The 21,492-nt window shown below is 43.1% G+C and overlaps 1 protein-coding gene across 2 annotated transcripts in view; it reads right to left on the bottom strand.

The window, feature by feature from the left end:
* The window catches only part of usta (uronyl 2-sulfotransferase a), a 52,761-nt gene that overhangs the window by 13,257 nt on the left and 18,012 nt on the right, over positions 1 to 21,492 (bottom strand). Inside the window, exons 2-4 of one of the 2 annotated variants that reach the window (XM_047573844.1) lie at positions 16,080 to 16,196; positions 8,930 to 8,973; positions 2,251 to 2,406 (exon numbers count right to left, since the gene is read on the bottom strand). In XM_047573844.1, the coding sequence (XP_047429800.1) occupies positions 2,251 to 2,406; positions 8,930 to 8,973; positions 16,080 to 16,196 (317 nt within the window). The remainder of the gene's footprint in view (positions 1 to 2,250; positions 2,407 to 8,929; positions 8,974 to 16,079; positions 16,197 to 21,492) is intronic. The other variant, XM_047573845.1, reaches the window with a different exon arrangement.

Genomic DNA, 21,492 nt, shown 5'->3' with positions numbered 1-21,492 from the left:
AAGTGATCAAAGATAAACAGCTACAACGAGTCTAGCTGTTGAGAACAACTATTTACAGTCTCAACCTCACACTGCGCCAAGACACCGCCTAATGTTTGCCGATCTAAGTGTGGCAGATACACAATGGCTGGGACTGCAGTGCATCTGTTGGGTGTTTTTTTTGGTAGGAGACAATAACGCAGACACATATACAGTAAGTAAGCCGTCTTCCTATTTGTGGAGTTTTATTTTTTCCAGGAAATGTCTTAAATCCCTTGCGCCTGCTGAAATAGTTTCTCCTTTACTAAAAGGGACAGATGAGTCACTATACTGAACGCCCCAAGGCTGCAAAAGGTGTTGTGTAAGGTTTCGGGGACGTATAAGGCACCTTCGTTTCTTTGGGGAGCCCACGCGCAAGACATCGACAAACCGGACAAACCTATTAACGGGCTAGTGGCAGAGCCAGCAGGAAAACCGTCCAGAACCACAACTGATGAGACCAGCATCTCTAAACTTAGGCAACGTGCGTCTGGATCTGCATAAGTCAACACACAGAGAAAAACACGTGCAAATAAGACGCACAAAGATGGAGACACATTTTACAGACACACAGGCCCCCCCCACTCCCCCCCCCTTCCCCCTTGCTTGAACAGACACACAGGCATTGGTTGGACCATTCACAGAGATGTTTTATGTCCTTTGAATTAATGAGACCAGTGGTGTTCTGCCACTGTGCGCGCAGCCAGCAGTTCAGGGTTTGATGAATGGGTAAACAAGTAACTGTTTCAATATTGGTTTACATTTACATCAAATCGGTCAGTAATGGGTATCCATATTTAGCATCTACTGACCATTCACATGTGTTTAAGCAGGGAGTTACTCTTGCAGGAAGCTGTCAATAGCTTCAAGCTGGGAAGTGAGTCAACGCTATAATACTCCCACACATATGATTCAGTCACTTTTTTACCCCCATGGCAAAACAAGATATTGCCTTACTGGAAAATATGTTTGACGAGAACGAAAGTGAAGATGAGTGGTGCATGATGTGCAAGTAAAGGGAAGTAAAACATTGCTGTAGTAAGTGTCTTATCATCTTTTTTCTTCTGCTGCTTTCAGGATACCTCAACAGTTGGTCAATAGTCTTTTCTTTGGAAACTGGTGGTTTAACCTAATGGTGCCAAAATATACACACAAGTACCTCTCAGGTACAGGTACTGTTAAAAATATGAAGTTTTTCCTCTGTAAAATCAGCACATGTGTCAAGAGGTGTTCCAAGAAATAATAAATAAATAAGACTGATGAACATTTTGCCCTGTTCAGTCATTAACATTAACATCTGTCCTTGGGAATCCGATCCCAAGTGGGTAGCTCACATTTGGAGGTGGTCTGCAACTCATTTGTAGCATGGACACACGATGTGTCCGGGGTCACATTAATAACGATAAAGCATTGCTTTTATACGGTGCTTAATATTACATGCTCAAAGTGCCTACACCCTTAAAAATAAAGGCTCACATTGGAACCAAAAGTGGTTCTTCACATTGATGCCATAGGAGAACCTTTTAAAGTTCTGCAGGGAACGCTTTGCCTCTTGGCTCTTCAAAGAACCATTTGTTATCCTGTTTGTCATATTCAGTTCTTAATTGAACCTTTTAGCAATTCAGTTCCCCAAAGAACCTGATCCAGCAAGAAAAGGTTCTTAGACATCAAAGGGATCTCCAGAGCACTAAAAGTGCGTGTCTTAGAGTGTACAATCACACCCTGTTAGTAGTAAAGTACGTGTTTGGCTGCCAATCCGCGCCAACAGCCTCACCAACCGCCACCAAACATCACTCGCAATCATACACACCAGTGGTGAGTTCACACTGGGAGCAAGGTGGGTCTTGCCCAAGGACACAATAGACAGACTAGGGATAGAACCACCAACCTTTCGGTCACTGGACGACCGCTCTACCTCCTGAGCCACTGCTGTCCCATTTAGAGACTGTCTGCTCAAAAAATCTAAACAAGAATGAACAAATGACTTCCATTTTCTAATGAATCCACTTTTGGAGCTCATACTATATCGATGCAGTACACAACGACTATAGTCTGCCCTTTTTTTGGAAGGCTGTGGCTTTGGCGGTATAATAGGTTTTCCGGAGCTGGTCCCTTCGAAAGCCAAAACATTCTTGGGCAACACACTGAACGAGACATTGCTCCAGATGGCAGTTGAACACCAAGTAGAAAAGCACTGCACACTGCAAATGCATCTCTAGTGCGTCATCTTACCTGTTCATGTTTAGTGAGGCGTGTCTTATTGTGGATGTCAGATGAGACCAGGTTAAACTGGTGTTTCTCAGCTAGCAGCCTCAGCAGGATGACCACCGTCCGGCTGCCGCACTTCCCCACACGGTTATAAACCACCTGGCTGGGGAACGGGAGCTCCTACGAACACACACACACACACACGCAAAAGATGAAGAGAGAATTAAAATACTGACACAACTACATTTGCGTATTTTTGACATGATGTGTTACTTTCAAGGTTGTTCCTGAGCACATTGCTTTCCCAAGAGTTTTGTTTATAGCACGTGTTCTTGAGCACTGTTTAGACAGGTCCATCCATAAAAAAGCAGTGAGGGAAAAAGTGTGGAAAAGTGAGGCGAGAAACTTTGACAAAGAGGAGCAAACAAGGACAAACTGATGAACTGTATTAAATTCTGTGTGGATTCCTCTCTGTGCCTTCGTCTCTGATCTTCGACCTCTGTTTCTCACGTCTACCCTGGCGCGGGAATCAATTGACCCATTCAGCTACAGAACACACATCACACACGAAACACATCTACTTCCCTCATGTGCTCACTCCTCCAGTGAACTCAGTGAGTCACAGATTCAGCTGCCGTCTCAGGAAAGCGATACTGATGCAACATTGTAGTGTTTTTTTTAACACACACAAGCCGCAGCATTCGCTCGTACGCACCTCATGACTCACCAATTAAACGAGAAGCTCAGCCGTGATTCAGAAACTCAAATAATTGGATGCGGGTCTTTCAGGCCTCGCAAGAAGGAGGAAGTTGAGATGCATATTGAACATGAGACTCATTTTAGCACAAGGGCAGCAAGAATGCACTAATTTGGCAATTATCCCTAGAGGTTTACACAAGTGGCCCCTTAAGAATGAGAGCTATCCAAGCAAATTGAGCAGCGAGAGCAAGAGTGACAGAAAATGGGTTCTGGTTAGAGGAAATAAGGAAAGAATGAGAGAGAGGTCAAAAAGTTGTTTTGAAAGACATCTGAAATTGGCAACAAGCAACAGCAAGTTGCTATCATAACTGTTGTCACTCCCTCGTTATTTCAAGTGAAGCTTTCCTGCGAATCAGATAAAGGAAAAAGGCTTCTTGTTGGAATTCTGCCTGTAATCATGATGTGTTTCTCCCAGAGGCTTTTCCTTGATTTTTGAAAAACAGAAACATGTTATACTCACGCTGTCAATTAGTTCTTCGACTCAGACGACTAGCTTAGTGATTGGCTGGTTATAGACACACGTTTTCCTGGCAGATTGACTGCTGCTGGTTCATTAAATGCAAGTTGCTACTTACTCCAGACAATAAATGATTTCTCATCTTTAATTAATATCAGCTCTTCAGCTCTGGCCCTTAAGGACAGCTGTTTCCACACCTCACAGCTCAGTATGGCCACACACACACAGGGTGATTTTGTCCTGTCTCCGCTGAAAGTGGCAGTCCCACCCAAGCGCAGACTTAGTAAAAACAACGAGGGCCCCTCTGAATGCTTGCCAGAGCCCAGCGGAAAGACAGAGAAGGTAACAACAGGATGGATACTGCGACAGTCATGGAGAGAGGAGGAAAGACATGGATGACCAGATGACAGGTCATCACTGTATTGGTGCCATATCCTCTTAAGAGACTTTTCCTGGAGTTTATTAGAGACTCAACCACATATGCGGGTTCATTCGTTCCAGATAAAGAACAAGAAATACACTTCACTACATGTAGTTTACACAGGGTTTTGACAGACATGCTTCAGCTTGTGTCATTTACTGGAGGTTATCTTATACATACTGTTCTTTTAACACAACTGTGTAACATTGTAACAGAGTGACATAATTTTTTAGTCACGAAAATTAACACAATCAATGCTCAGTAGAAGCTATTTCGCAAAAATTTCCCTAGCTTTTGAGAGTTTGGGCAGAGAAGAGATGACTCTTGGACAGCAGGCCAGAATACCTCAGTGTTTGCCAAGTAACTACAGACTTGTCAGCTCATGCCAATAAGGAGGTGGATGAAACACATGCAGTGTTATGCAGGACACAATCTCCTGCTGATATCATGACAAATGGCCGCGTCAGACTCCTAACAACCTGCTGATTAATAACACAGGAATAAAACCAGAGACGACAACAAAAGTCCAAATCTCCCGCTGGCATTAACTGCACTGAAAGGCCAACATTTCAGTTTGTGCTATTGTTGTTCCCTCTCTGTGGAGCTCAGGTTTCTGATCCATGCTGTGAGAAATGTCCACACTGTCTGCCAGTAAAGAATTCTGTCAATAGTGGATCCATGCTATAAGAAAGTACTAGGTAGAAGGGCTGTTTTTTTCATCCTGTGTTTGAGGCTTGTAATCAGACCAGTGGAGGATCTTGACAAATCGCTCACAGAGGGTTCAATTGTTCAGTCAATTGCTGTAGTAATGGCCAATGGGGGTCATTCAATGGGTAAGTTATCAGCAGGCACACTGCATTGGACAATTGGTTGTTGCTGTGAGGCAACAACCAGAAGATGGTTGCACTTCATCCAATCACTAACTTTGGACGTAAAGTCATGACAAGCATGGTGAGTGTATTTAGACATTCCCAAGCATTTGTGTGAGTCCTCTGGAACCCATTCAGCTACAAAAACTGTTTCTACTTCAAAACATCTGGTGGATTAGCAGTCATATTGAAATCACTCACACTCGTCCTCCATGGCATTCATTACTACACAGGATAAGATGTTACAATCCCGTGTGCCAAGATCCAAGGCACATTTAGAAGCCCAGTCCAGATGTGATGTGTGTTAAATTAAGCCCACGACACCTCAAGAAGACTTAACGGTGACTTCCAGAGTCCTGGAGTCACCCCCTCCATGCAGCCACCACACAACCGTGTGACTTTCAACTGAGAGATTAGTTTAGCCCTACTACTACCTACTAAAACCACTCAGCTAGCCTTACCTTTAGCATGCTCCCCAGCTAACGTGTTTCCTCCTTAGCCACAGCCACTCACTTGCTCGCTCTACTGCCAGGGACATGTTGTTTACTGCAACCCTCTGAACTCTCCCCCTTAGCTTAATGCTAATTGGACTATGTATTTGGGGAGTGGCAGTGGCAGTTACTGATAGCTAGGCTAAAACTGATTCTTGACTTGACTCTGGCAGTTCACCCAGTCTTCCGTGAGCCAGACTGTTGCAGAAAAACTCTGACTCTGTTGAGGTATTATCAGCTTTTGAGGACCTTCTCTCCCTCTCAGGCTCTCTCTTCCATTATCCCTCCTTTTGTGCGGCCACACATTCACACCAAAAACCCCAAAGGCACCGTGGTGTGAGACATTTTCAGATGACACTGACACTGGTTCTAGGAGCCCTCATAAATTAGCGTGCTTTTCTCAACGCCTGATCACTCGTCTCTGCTGAGAAACCTTCAATCATCTAGCAGCGACTCCGAGGACACGTCTCGGTTTACCACGTATCAAAGCTACCGCAAACCGCATCCATCTTCCTTCAGGAGTTCCTGGAAACTCCACACTGCAAACCTGCACTCTTCTTGGGAAATATGGCTCCTCAGGTTTTTAGAAAAAGGTTCATTGCTCTGCACTGTCAACTGCTCATCCCACCCAGCATGCTAAGGGGTTCAGTCAGGGCAGAGATTCTCAGCATTTCCTGTTACTAATGAGAGATCCATTCATATCCACTCCCACCCTGAGTGGGAGTAGGGGTGCCTCGCTGCTCTAAGCAGCTGTGACAGCCGAGTTTCCACCCCAGTACACTTATGTGAATTAAGATAAATAGATTTTCAGTAGCTGAGAGAAATCTGGAACCTGATTAAACATCCTCAGTAAAATTAAATCAAATCATTTTTTTTTAACGAACAGAAGCTGAAATACAATATCAGCTGACAACGCCATGCTTTTGTGGACATTAGTTTGAACATTAGCATAATCCTGATCGTCTTTCAGTTTCATTACACATGGAAAATATTGTGCTGCATCACAAAGCCTCACCACTCAAACCTCTGCAAGTAAATTTCCGCTTTTTTCTTTTAGTAAAGATAAAAATAAAAAAATAAAAAACTGATTTTAACATTTCAGTGTTCTTCTATAAATATATCTTTTGGCTTAAGAACTTCAGTGGATGTACAGCTTTACATAGAAAATGTCATAGTGCCTATAAACTGCAATTAGGGGAGAGACGTGATGTACATTTTACTCGTGCAAAAATGTAGAAAGCACATTCTTGTCATGCTTCCACGAATATAGAAACTCATAACTCTATTCTGAGCGCTGTGTGGTTTTTCCATACATACTCATTTACATTGAGCTCTCAACTCGATTTCTAATCTTTCCCTGCATCTAGCAGCGCCACCGCCTTCTGCATGCTCCCGCTGTGATACAGGCCGCCGCTGAAATTGACGATCAATCGCAACTGCGGCAGGACGTCAACAGAAAAGATAATGAGAGATATGGCTGATGTACCGCTTGCCACTGACATGGCATTAGCATCGTCTGTCTGCGAGAGGAGATGACGGCCGATATGGAACCATGAATGTGAGCGGCCAATGTATAATCGGTATCAGGCTGTGCATCTGGTAGGTAGCCAACGAAGCCCACGAAGCTACTGCCACTGAGGCTGTATATCGCACAATTTCAAGAAGCAGAGAAGGAGCGGGAGATTTCGATTTCAAGTTCGATTTCAAACCTCAGAAGGAGCACAGTTATTTCTGGGACTTAAGAGATAAGCGTTTGGTTGATATCAGTTATCAAGCTCTGGTTTCAGAGGTTGTGGGTGCAGGGGCAACATGGAATTTGAGATCTTCAACGAAAACCATACAAGAACAATTAAAGCAACAAACGTCCAACTATGAAGTGACGGGCACATTTTCTCAAGAAGGTAAAGGGATTAAATTTAAGAAAACCTAACATTCTCATTTACAAGACAGCTCTACCACGCTGTAAAAAGGGACACCCTCTCCTAACGTTGGCGCTTCATCCTCAAATATGTCCACAGGTTGTTTTCCATTTTCTCAGATGGTGCAAAAATACCACAAAAGATATGGACTTTCTGCATACTCACTCCAAGAGCTTGTGTTTACTACCTTTGGCCACAAACTTACCAGTCACCAGTGTTATTTCACAGTTTTATCAATAATAATCTGGTAAATGACTGATAATAATACCTAATAATGTCACAGTTTCCACAATAATGAGTATTTGTCACATCAATTCACATTCCCTACCTGGTGCTTGTATCTTTACTTTGAAAAACACTAACCCTGCTGGCCTTATTTTTAGAATAACGTTCGCTTTAAATGTTTAACGAGAATCAATAGTGCACTGTCTCTAAAAACACAGAATGAATCATTTTTAACTTTTTCAGCTCTCCATGGTTTCTAAAGCTCCGCTGTGTACAGTCCCAGTGTGAGTCATAAACTCATGTAGCCTGATGAGAAAGAACCTGGGGGAAATATAAATAAAATAGTAGTTTATGCTTTAACCTTTTTGCTGTGATACTAGAAAGTCGCCATGTCATTGTTTTCCTTGACTAAAAATGATGTTGCTCACAGTCCTCAACACTGTTTGGCAATCGCCACTCTTAACATATAGTGCAAAGTGTTAATTAATAAAACACAGAGTTCATTGTATACGAAGGGTGAAGAAACAGCTCCATCTTTATCAGTCCCCTGTGAGTCTTGGAGAATTCCTGCTCCATTAAAGCCACGCATTTCTGTGTCAAAATGAGTTCCAGAGCTTCTGTGTTTGTATAATAATGTAAATATTCAGAATCCAATGTCTTGGGACATGGTTAGCCTGTTACACTCCCAACTTTTCACTTCCACTGGGAGCAGTGCAAATGATTCATGATTTATTAGCCTTGATTTCCATTTCGTTTTTCCTGCAGTATGTCATTTAATATTGAAGGCTTGGCGTCAGACCTGCAGTATGTAGTTTATAGACTAAATAGCATAAGTGTAAAATAAAGGCCTGTTTCAGATAATGGTATACATTAATTCACAACGACTTAGCCACACTGTTCCAGTCAGCCACAGTTTATCTGGTTGAAGTAACACGTTGTGAGACAACCAGTTTGTCTGAGTGGCTAGAACAGGTTTTAAACACATAACTCACAAACAAAGCCCAGATGTGAACTTAACTTAAACCAAACAGACACTCAAATGAGCACACAAACAAACCTCATGACCAAACCCAATAAAAACTCATGTCAGCAATGTGCTAAGTGCTACGTAATAAAAAAAAAAACTCCAATAACCCCTTCAGTTGAATCATACGTAAAAAGGAGCTGAGAGGGGTTGAACAGACAGGGGGTGAGGTGAAAATGAGGTGATTGACTGAAGAAGCAGATAATGAACAAGGGGGCAGACGCAGGAAGAAAGCAGTTGGCAGGAAGAGAAATCGGGAGCACAGAGGAGAGATAGTCCGGCAGACATGCAGCTGGATGAATACAAGGCCCCTGTGTAAGAGAGGGAGCGCGTTCAAAGCTTTACTGTAGCGCTGAAGCCTGGTCTAGCTGGTATTTAGAGCAAGTTTGCACGCAGCTCATTCACACAGAACTGACCCTTATCCTGACTGGGCTTAAGTGGATCGCCGGGGAAACACATTAGGGACAGTGAGGTCAGGAAAAGTTAAGGGACAAAAAAAAAGAAGAAAAAAAAAGAAGAAGAGAAGAGAAACTCTTACTCTTGGAGCAGGGGGGCCGTGGTCATCCAGATATGTGGATTCACCTGCAAAGGCAAGAACACGTGATGCAATTAATGAAAAATATCAGGTTGCCAGAATGGGGTCACCTTTACCAGCTTCAAAAACCAACGTCCTCTGACAGTGTAATATAAAATCCAATCCCAATGAACAAAATTTACTGTTTTAAGGGAAACAAATCAGGCAACTCATGGGGTGTCAAGAAAGTGGAACGTTCATCTAGAGCATAGGTCCTTAATAGGGGGTCCACAACCCCTAGGGGGTCCGTGGAGTTACTGCAGGGGGTCACAATATGTTTGGTTGATTAGACATTTTTTATATATTTTTTTAAACTTTTCCCCACAAATTTAAATTTCTTTAAATGAACACACATATTTTAGTAAAGAGATAAATGGAGGCAGAAGACGTTATCTTTCAGTCAACACTCATTCAGCGATACAGGAGCTGCCTCAACAGCTCACCATTTCACACAGGGCGTCGCACTAGACGAGACCTGTCAATCTAAGCCTCCTGTACACAGTGTCGCTGCTGAGCCAATCATGAGGCTGCATATTACAAATAGACTCTTTCAGGTTTCCTGCAGTTGGCCGCCAGCCTAGTCAGTCTCCAGGTGAAATCCCAGAGGCACGCAACAATATTAGCAGAGGAGAAGCTAACAGTGAAAGGTACATATAGGTATGTTTATGTTTATAGCGGTTGCACCTGTGTATTATCTGAATAGCTGCTAATAATGTATATTATAAGCAGTAGGCCGAGTTAAATATAGAACACATATCGTAGGTAGGGGGTCCCTGCTTCATCTCTCCATCAGTTTGGGGGTCCTTGGCCTGAAAAACTTTGAAGTCCCCGATCTAGAGTCTAAGTTTAAGGACATCTAAGCATGAAGACTAATCCTGTTGCCACTGTCAACCAATTTCATAAAGCACACAAAGTACAGTGACAATAGTCAATCAAGTAACAGGATAAAGAGACACAGAAGAGGATTTTCTTAGCATTCTTAGCTTCAGCTTAACCATGCGATCTCTGATTTCATACCACATATCTTTCATAAAGTTCTGGGTTCTGCCATTGCATTCATTCTGTCCTAGACTTATTATTACCATCTATCTGCGCCACCTATTGAGCTTCGGCTGCACTAAATCATTTCTATTAATTGGCAACTCCCATGCCGATCAGCATTCCCTGATCACATGTTGTCTTGTTGCAAAAAAGGTCCGCATCAGCAGTCTTTTTTTTTTTTTTTTTTAAATAAAATAAATCAAAGTAGCTCTAGCCTGCACATCTAATATTCTTTCATTGATTGGAGTTCAGGTTTAGTCTGTGGATATCTTTTAGGCCAGGGGGGTTGCATTGTGAATGTTTGATCTTACTTCTTCTTGATACCGTGTCTTAGTAATTTGCCGTTTAGGGATTTTGAAAAAAAAAAAAAAGGAAAAAATTAGATGTTTATGAGTCCAAGGATCAATGCCCCCAATTCATACCTATTTTGGTGAATTAAATTTTTATCACCAACTTGAATGCAGTTCTATCAAATATATAACTAAGTTTTAGGCGCAACTTTCCACAGCGACCAGGAATGCATGGAGGTACGTATCTAAATAAAGTTCCACAGGAATCATTTTTTCTACGCAAAAAGCCATGTCTCGCAGCTAGTTATTGTTGTTGTGAGGCTGTCCATCAGTTTATAGGGCTACGCTGTTAGAGTAAAGTAGAATATTCTAAATTACTGCCACCTACTGGCACGGAGTGGGATGGATTTCTGCAAAAATTACATGCAGAAACAGCTGTCACTTTTTTGTACGTCAATATGCAAACGGCCTTTAGAACGTGGTGGAAACACTAACAACACACAGTCTAAAGGATCCTTTTAGTTCCTTGGAAAAACCATTCAGTAACTATAAGGTCCAGAGACTTTGTGTGGAAACACAGCTAGAGATACAAGATTCTTGCGCTGACACGGTTTCAACTTGTTTCATCACAGCCCACTCTTATGCTTCCACAGAAAAGCAGCTGCCCCTTCGCCCTCCATCCTCCGCCCCAGTCACACAGAGAATAAAGCTCTTCTGCATTAAGTGCAAAGAGAGTTGTATTTGTACAGTATACGGAACACTATGAATCTGTTTCACCCGTGAACAGTGGAGCTCATTGAAAGGTTGCCCCCTGCACCCGCCTTGGAGTCCACTCTCCAAATCAGGCCCAGGGCTTTAGACAGCGGCCTTTTCTTCGGCTGCCTTTTTTGTTCACACAGTGACTCATCAGTGTCCTTTCTGACATTCAGGTTCTAAAGGGGAAAAAAAACAACAAATTGGAGTGTGCGTTTGCGGGTGGGTGGGGCAGCGAATAAAGGATAAAGATTTACACAAGAAAACAACGATTCGTTCTCCATCCAGAAAAAAAAAGAAATGATGCATGAGCACACATATTTACAGTATTTCTAGAACTGTCCTTCTTGGCATCGACTTACAGATGCAATGGCATGTTTGTGCAGCGAGTCTTTGGCAGTTTACACTTTAGATAGCATTCAATTTCCACAGATGAGTATTATATTGACATCGGATCTGTCTTGGTTCAGGCTTGTTAAAATATCTCCTTAACACATGCACGCACACTACAGTTAGTATATAGAACTTGCATGTGTGTTGATTTATTAGGCACTAGATGTATAAATACTGACACAGCTGCTGTATCCTCGGGTCTTTTAATCTCTAATTTTTGTCTCTCTGTTGTGACTTTGGACAGTTTTATTAAATTATTCTGAGGGAGGTACGTGTTTGCAGTTCCCTTCTGAGGCAATTCAGGTCATTGCAGAGCGAGGATGCAGAGAGGCAGATGTCTCTGTTCCTTCCTCTGTCATCCATCACAGACAACAACCTCTGGCCCTCCCTGCCGCCGGTGTATGCTTCTCATTAGTGTTTTGGATCGAGGATTGGAACTAATTTTTTTCCAGGGCATGGGGCTCATAAAAGCTGACAGCTGCCCTCCACCCCCACCACCCACAGAGAAATGAAAATGGACTTAAGGAGCCACTGTACAGTGTACTGTACTCACTGACCCCTTGTCCCCTGATCCGACGCTAGATGTTAATGAGGAGGAGTCTAACTGCTGGACTAAGAAATATTTGAATTCCAAATCGGACCTGCTGTCCTCAATTAACTTCAAAAAAGCGACAGAAAGGAATGCAAACCAACTGCGAACAATGCTCTGCATCTCTCGGCTCACTGGCTCACGACCCACCGACGCACCTAATGGGGAGTTTTGATCAACCTGGTCAAAGTGAAGAAATAGGAATCCTTTAAGAGAAGAAGAAGCTGTTCGGGCAGACTGTGGCGAGCCAGCATTGATCTATCTGAACATTAATTCCTGATGATACACGGGTCAAGTACAGAAACTCTTAGGCTGGCCAGGGCGAAAGGGCTCACTTAAGAAGAGGGTTCACAAACTGCATTAAAGTCAATGTCGCCTTTGAACATATCCTCGTGTTTATCATTTGATGTTGTGCGTATGTGTACGTGTGTGTTTCAGCCCGTGACTGACAGAGAAACTAACTGGCGTGTGGGTACTCATTGGCATGTAGCTAAATGGTTAATTGGATTATTGTGTCACAAGATCAACCGACCTGCCTCCCCTTAAGAGCAGCTGTAACGCTATTTCCAAGTCGCACTTTCAACTAAAAGTCAACTAAACTTCTTTTTGTATGGAGCAACATATGCACTTAATGCCACGTGGAGATGACATAGTTTTGTAAGAGAATGCTGCTTCCTCTCCCACAACAGATTTCCTTTCTTCTCCAAGAGGTCTCCAAAAATGATCACGTGTTTTACGACTTTCCGGAACAACAGCGGCCGAGTAATACATCAAAAAAATGCTTAGTACAGATCTGCACGCTGAGCTATTGTGAAATGTAATTTACATGTCAAATAAAATGGGAAACTCTTTGAACCCTATTATTGCCAGATATGTTATTTTCTGCATAGATCCCAATGGCAACAGGTTTCAATTAGTGTAATGGGGATCTGGTGAGCGGGCACTGTATTCCCCGCAAGTTTTAGAACAGCAAACTCTAAAACCTCACACCACACCAAACAACCAACAAGCATCTGCTCTTGAAACACAGCTATGCATTCACATAAGAGGAAGTTTTCAATAAAACTTTAGGACCCCCCCTCACCCCTTCCTTGTTAAAGCAAATGAGCATGCACATACATTAGTCACCTCATTAGAGGAGTTGATTGGTTTTCTTCAGTTCAGACTTAAGTGCAGTTTTTACGTCTGCTGGACTTGACGCCATAACCTCCGCCAGTGTGAGCCATTTATACTTGTCAGTCTGGCTTGCTCTGTAAAAAAAAAAAAAAAACACCACCCAAACACTACTTGGTGTTGTGTCTTTTTTGACAGTCGGGTTAATTTTTGTTTCTACTTCCTGCTTCACTTTCTACTTCAGCTGCAGGTAGATGGCTTGCCATTGAAAACATTTGTTTTAGATGTTATCTAATTTATCTATTGCACGTCCAAAACAAACCACAAGATTTTTTTTTTTTTTTTTTTATTGCAACATGCCCTCAGTTCAGTGGCACACATCCACAGCAATGCACAACTTCAACAACACTGCCAAACTGTCTTTCTTAAAGGGACAGCGCTATTTTTCTAAAGATGCAGTGCACAATTATATATATGCAACCATATGCTACCCATATATAAAAGTAGGTAGATCACTTTGAAAAAGTAGCTTGCAAACTAAAAAGTGAGAACACCCCTGCTCTACTTCCGCCTCCACATTCAAAAATGGCGACCGAAACTTTCACTTGTATTTTTTAACCAGGACCAATGACCATAATGCACAGCATATTAAAAACAAAACAAAAAAAAGAATGAGAACTTGACAAAGTGCAAAGCAAAACAACTGCACATTGTAACATGTGGCTTCTTCAAGGCTTCACACCATGTTTTCACCAAATCAACCAAGAACAATTCCTCCAGTCTCTGGAATTTTCCCTTTGGTGTTGGCCTGCGCCAGGAATGCTACAGTACGTTCGAGAATTTCATAAACATATATTTAAAGTGTTGACCATTTCGTTTGCGTTGTGAAACAGGCAACCTAGCTAAGTAGAGCCTAGGAAAGCACACATCCCAGAATAGGCCCGAGGTGGGAGCGGAAAACCACACAGGAATGGCTGGTGAGAAGAAGGCCAAAAGGACAGGCCCGGGGCTTGGAGTTAAGGGGCCTTTTTGCTTTGCTGTGGGACGCAACTCAAAGATGGAGGGGTTGCAGGGTTGCTGCCATGGAATTTTCTACAAGTATGTGAAACCAGATTACAGGTTCTTCCTCCTGTGAAGACTAAACTCTCTCATCCATAACCACATCCTGCTGTCGTTTCTCTAAACCGAAGATGGAAATATGAGTATTAAAGACGTGTGGTTGCAGCAAGTCCACCCTAACTTTCTTTTTAATAGAAATATACAGCACATTTTTATAATTAAACAAAAACATATAGAGACAAGAAAGAGTAGTGGGACTGGCAGCCAGCAGGATCACGTGACTGAATTGTAGCGAAAAACCACAGAACTCCTGCCTGACCCAGCTGTGTAAAACTCACATGTCTATGGTAACCGTCCACACTAAACATTTGTGTTATAACAGACAGCAGAAGCAAACACAGTCAGGGTGCGTGAGTTACATACAGTACAGGTTTTTCTGTGTGTGTTTATCTGACAAATGTGCGTATGTGGTTACCCTACCCTTTGATTTGCCACGTGGGAGTGGCCCACCATTAAGACCCGTAACTGGACCCACCTCCCTAATTACAGAAGGGAGTTACGTTAAGGGTCAGGGTCTCCACCCACTACGCCCTGCTCCACATCATCCTTCAGTCACTCAAGCATCAACAATGGTCAGAGAGCTTTGTGATATAAATATAAGGGCAGTGCCACTGCAATGTTATTGCAGGTGCCTAGGGTTAGGGTTAGGGTAAGTCTTAATTTATAGACTTAATGCGCAGCTAAACGTTTGGTTGCTGAACCGAAATATGAGGATTTTAAGAAAGTACGCACATGCATACAGATGTGCAAGCGTTCAGGGTGACTGTTAGCATGTCATTTGCGGACGCCAGTGGTTACCACCATGTATACCGTACGACAAGGACGTGCCAGTAGGCAGATGACCTGGTGAAGCAGCGCTAACGCTGGCGGCTGAATGCCAAGAGAGTCTAAAATAAAAGGAAAAGCTTAACGATTTGCAAAGATGGCGTGCGACGACCCATGACAGATACCGGAACCCCGCTCTAAAGTTCAGAACGTCTAGTATCCTGTTTTAGATAAAGCTTGATCAACTTAGCCGCTAGTGCATTTAAAATTTATGGTAAAAATATCATCTTTCTGAACCCATCATCAGTAGATTTATTTATTTTTTTTTTTACTTCAAAAGTAAATTGATATTCAAGACCCCAGACGTCAATTGATGTCTCAAAACCTGGAGAGGGGAAAAAGCAACAAGACTGAATGAGGAGAAGAAAAGTGTGTGAAAAACAAATGAGGCAATTCGGGCATGCGAAGTGAGGAGTCGTTGTCAAGGATATACTGTCGTAGGACTTCTGAGTTTAAAAGCTTTTTTGGGGATGAAGCAACGTCTGTGACTTTGAGAAGATTTCAAAACCTAAAGCGAAGTCGGCTGTCTGTGTGCATGTTATGCTGTGTTTCTGCATTTAAACACATTTCATTTAGTTACCAATGTGTTAACAACGTGAACCGGCTTCTTGAAGCAGCTACATATACACCTTTCTATCTGCACTGATTTCCACACAAAACCACGTGTGAAACCCTAACCTTAACCCTAAATGCTTGATATTCTCTGAATTAACAATTAACTATGAGGTTAAAAAAAAAAAAATGGACAAATCAGACAAAGTTGTAGTCAGAGTAATCCCTCACTAGCTACTAAGGAAGTGGCCTTCTTCCGTCAATACGGTATCCTGTGGGTGAGCACATCAGCGTAGCTCCAACTGTGTGAAAGGCATCATAGTGCTAATTACAGGATGTGATACTCTGAGGGATTTCTGCTAGACTCCATGCTCTGTCAGCTCATTCTGTCACTTCCCCTTCAGAGAGCACCGGAGTGCATTGTGCAGATTGTACGTACCTTGTCTCGCCTTGTGGACATGTGGGCGCGACACCAGATGCCTCGCTACCCTGTCCTTATGGATTAAGAGCCTGCCGGTGGACATTTTGACTGACCAGTGATTTTTCCCACACACCCCTACAAAAGAAGTCAAATGGAGGGGACCTTTTAAGTCTGACTTGGGTTGTACAAAAATTGATAAGCAACAATATCCACAGGGGGAAGGGGGGAACGTCACATACAAACAGATTACTTGGTACACTTAAAAACAGCTGAAGACATGGACGAAAGCTGAACATATTTCACATATTTCTGTGTTCTAACAAAACACAATACAATATTACGGTGAATGACCAACACGTATTAGATTGAAATGCAGCGCAAGAAGGTATATTTGCCACAGTAAATGCAATTTGTCAATATCTTAAGAATAATGGTGCACGCAGGTACAACAACAACGACAACCAGCGCATTCACAGGGCAACCACTCGAACTCTGTTGCTTTACACCAGCTCAGAGCTCATGAAAGTCACGCCAGATATGAAAAATGCATCATGCATCCAAATGGCTGGGCCCCACAGCGTAAAAAACAACAACAACAACACACAAAAAAAAACACCGGGGATATGAAAAACGTGCTCTCTCTTGCATAAATACACATTATTGTGGCCGTCACCCTGCCTCGGACAAGTCTTTTTTTATAAAGAAGTGATGCACGTCACATTAGCCTTTTCCCTGTGCAAACTGGAATGTTGTTGCTTTTCGTGACCTGAATTTGGTGGAATTTAAATCATGTGCAAATTAAAATACCTGTTTCACTTTTTTTTTTTTTTCTTTTTTCAAAGCTTTCACTTTAATTTGCCACCACATTGATTGAACGGCAGCCGGGACAGAAGGCTTGAAGCCAGAAAAGCACCGTGCTTTAATTGTTTGCTCGCAATGCAGCTCCCATGGCCCTGAGTCTAGACAGAGCTAAATCAGTGTTTGAAAAGAAAGTACATTTTTTAGTAACATGCAACAGCTTGTTTGCGGCTCTGGAGCCCGTCGCTGTGTTTTTCTCTCCGCATCTGCCTTCTCTCATAATTATAATCGTGACGATCCATGAGGGACCCAGACCTGAGCTGAAATGTGGCTTTGCGGATAAGAATAGTAACTCTATCACAAGGCAAACACTCCTGCCTCTGTTGCAATCTAACTGGTAACCGCTCCTTTCATCACAACAATGTCAAGTGAAAACAGACAGCAGCCGGCTGTAGAAGCATCCTACACCCCTCTCATAGAGTTCACTGGTGATGCTACTGAGTCACGAATGAGGCAGGCTGCACATAAGTCTGGGGAAACAAAAAGGGCAGGGTGCGTACTCATGCCTAGCTGCATAATCATCACAAAAGTACAGTATTTTTAGAGTGTTGGTGAACCAAATCTAATTTGTGTTTATGCTGGCATGTCGTGACGTTAGTCACAAAAGGTTCTTTTTACCACTTCTGCTGTAAATAAATGAATGACCCATGGGGTGAAAAATTGCCAGGTGAATTCTTTGGTTCGCACTAAAATGTTCCGCACAAATTCTGAAAAATAGCTGAGTGTTAAAAAAGTGCAGAATTTCTCATACCGTGTGCGTTTTCACACTGAGCGTCAGCTATCAGTTTGCTTTGGGTTTCATGCTTGGACGTGCATGTAACCAACGTGAAAAAAACATAAACCATCTGGAAGCTATCACGATTGGATTGTACAGATCAACAAGCCCTCAGCTAAAGTACATATTGTAATAACTCACGGTCTTCACCAGGGGTCGCAAAATTTTTGGTTGATTGAACATTTTATATATATATATATATATATATATATATAGTATTTTTTTATTTTCATTAACATTAGTCCAACATATTTTAGGAAACGGATAAAGAATAGCTTAATACGGAATAACAAAATGAAAATCATAGTGTATATTTATAAACAGCATAGGCCGAGTTTAATGTAGAACACATATAGTAGGTAGGGGGCCCCTACTTCATCTCTCCATCTGTCTGGGGGTCCTTGGCCTGAAAAAACCTTGAAGACCCCTGTAATAATTCATCATTGCTTGTTTGCCTTTTTGGAGAGTTAGATAAGAATCACAGTTTGTCCATGTTTTTCCCCCCAAATCCAGTGGGAAGCAGAAAAGGTATTAAAGCACGACTTACTACATAAAATCCACCTAGCAGCATCTTTGGAGCTGACTTATTACAGGTGCTGCTAGGAGAATTTTATTACCTTTGGACAGAAAGAGGCAAACAGTTTCCCTATTTCCTGCTCATGCTAAGCTGGGCTTGACAGCGCGTGCTTGTTTTTCTCCTTCATCTAATTCTAATGCTTGCAGACAAACATTCATGCACACATGGAGAACGTCTGCAGCGCGCTATCTGAATCACAGACGGCCCCCGCGGCCTGCAGGAGCCCGTCTGGGGCGTGGTTAAAGTCCCGCACGGAAAAGAAGGCAGAACGGAGGCAAAAGAGGGAAGACGAAAAAGAAAAAAAAAAGCACCACATGAAGGGAGGGATCAGAAAAGAAAAAAAAAAAAACGAAAATACAGCGAACCAGAATTCCTCAGCGTTTGTCATGTGACACGAGAAACGGAGTCAGGAAAAGCAGCTGCTTCGCTCCACGGTTCCTCGTTGAGGAAATGAAAAGGGGCGAAGAGAGGAAGAGTTGCAGACGGCAAGAGTGAACCAGGAACAAATTGTTATCTAATCAGCCTGTGAGGAAGCCAACATAAAAAGGGAATTGCGCTGTGCGGCAGCTGGACGGTCTGCAACAACTTCAGCAGAGAGAGGAGCATAAAGGTTTCACCAGGAGGCCGAGATTAATGCACACACAGATAGAGTATGGTACATGTTTCACAGTTGGTGCACACATGAACGGACCGAGAGTAATACTTCTTTGTCTGCAAAGAGATATTCAATGTTCACATGAGACATATGTCGTTAAAATCTGGAACTAACTGATGAGAAAAAATGATAATTAACGGCCGTAATTATAATAGAGTATTCTGGCTGCGGAGCATGATGGAATTTTATTGCTTCCTGACAGGAAGTGTTGGCTCAGAGGCTTGTCCAGCTGTGAGAAAGATCGTCCTTGTCTCTTGTCTTGCGGCAGGAGATACATGCATTCCTTTGTACGCTGCTATAAGCTTTGACAAAAACCCTAATCGTAACAGGGCGCGCGTCCGTATAATACGTATACGTGTCAGCCCGCGTGCGCGTCGAAGCCCTCGCGCAGACGGACTGAAACCGAGGGTCCGTCTTCGCAGCAGACCTTGCTCGGGAGTGAGCGCGGCGGGGATGGAGCTGCAGCTCGGCCCTGCAGAACAAACAGACTGCATAAAGACGGCCTGTGTGGTGCTAAGTCTCACACAGGCGGGAGAAGAAGTAAGAGAGAGTGAGCGAGAAAGAGAAAGAGAAAGGGGGGGGGGTAATAAAGGTTTGCGGGAAGCGAGATGATAAAAGAGGCAGGAAGACAGGACAGCAAAACGATGAAATGGAAGACTTACAGTCGAAAGAAAACCTTCTAGTAATAGGTTTCTGGATGGCCTTGTCAAAACTGAGACCGTGTCATAAAATATTTCCAGAGGTGTGGGGGGGGGGGGGGGGGGGGGGGGATGTCGCTCCGCACAATGTGTGACTGTGGCCCACTGAAGCATGCTACTTTTCTCATGGACCTCAACAACAGGCCTTTGTGGGGCTTTTACACTGTTCTGTTTCAAGCGGAGAGGTGTGATTTCAGCACGGAGACGATCCATTCCAGACACGGAGGTCAGCCGCTGTCACTGGCTGTCAGTCAGTTGAAAGGCCAGCGCAGGCAAGGCTGTGGATTCTTCTGGTGTTAACATCTGCACCTGTAATCGTGTATTCTGATGCTTCAGGTTGGTGAAATCCCAAATGACGTGTATATATATTATTCAGCTTGGACATTTTATCTCAATTTTATACTTTAAATAGATAACATACACTGATTTGCTGAGGCATTAGGAAGAGATCAGAAATACGCAGATCAGGCATAACATATGACCACCTTCCTAACATTGTGTAGATCTCGTGTGGGGACCTTTGGGTCCTATGGGTTGAAGGGAGGGGCCTCTGTGGATCAGGCATGTCCAAGTGCATCCTACAGATAATTGATCTGTTTGGGATCTAGTGAATTCATGTTTTTTGAGTTCTTCCAACGTTTTTTTTTTTTGTGTGTGTGTGTGCCTGAGTCAGGCTGAACCTGTGCTAAGTCAGGCACTGTTTCCAAAAAAGCCCTGGTGGAAAAGGGGCATAAGCAAACACACACACACACACACACACACACACACACACACACACACACACACACACAAATACCAGGTCCGAACGTTTCCTTGCAGAACATTGTGTTGTTACAAAATGTTGTGGCTGATTGGCGAAGAAATCTGATAATCTCATGTTTGTAAATATACCAGTTCCATCATGCGCCACGGCCAAAAAGTAAATGTTTCTACCCACTCCTCACGAGCGATGAGGCCAGAAGCTGGGCTGAGTAAAACACATAAGAGGCCAAGCGCCTGTGTGTTTTCCACAAATGCTCAATAGTTAGTCAATTATTATAATGAGGTAATTGGCTTACTTTAATTCAGCTAATACATCATCATTATAATCATATTTTTTGGCAACGTTTTCCTTACCTAATTGCAACTTTGGAAGAATTAGACCTTTCCAAGGCATGACTCTGTGCCTTTAACTGTTTTCCATCCACAACAGATGCAGCCTGGCTGCCAGTGTGGTTCCTGCAATCACTACAAACAAACTTTAATCAGGGAAATATTTAAAGTATCTGTACGCGCACGCACATGACGCTCAGAGTGTCGGTACCTAATATGCATGCGACTTGCGTCTCTGTGCACGATTTAACATGTGTAACCAGAATCCACAAAACCCCAAACCTCTCGCTAATTACACAGCGGATGGTGGCAGAGCCCTGACCTCCATCGCTGCATCATCTGTTACATAAATACTCATTTGACGGAAACGGCTGTCAGGCTCCATCTTGGTCTGCAGCACCGGTCAGTGCCAGGTTAAACCACATCTGGATCAGGACGCGGCCACTCCCTTGTTTTGGGCTCGGTTCTTTCAGGAAGCGTGTGCATCTGTGTGTGTGTGTGTTACGTGTAAAAAACAGAACAAACACAGTGGCTGGATTGTATGTACAGTGTGCACGCGAAAAAAAACAAGGACGAAGACGCAGAGAGATGTTCGTGTGTGCGAGATCGCGAGTGCGCAAACACATCGCAAACACATTTTACAGTGCCTAGCACCCGAAGCCACAGGATGTGCGTCTGCAGCAGACCACCTCGTACCCCATGACATCATCGCAGTACCTCCTGAAACTCAATACGCAGACACACACGCGCGCGCTCAGGCAGGGCACTGACACACA

The sequence above is a fragment of the Mugil cephalus genome, chromosome 21 (assembly GCF_022458985.1).
Source record: "Mugil cephalus isolate CIBA_MC_2020 chromosome 21, CIBA_Mcephalus_1.1, whole genome shotgun sequence".
NCBI classification, from domain to species: Eukaryota; Metazoa; Chordata; class Actinopteri; order Mugiliformes; family Mugilidae; genus Mugil; species Mugil cephalus.
The sequence above is the reverse complement of the archived record's forward strand: the minus strand, read 5'-3'. Positions and strand labels throughout refer to the sequence as shown.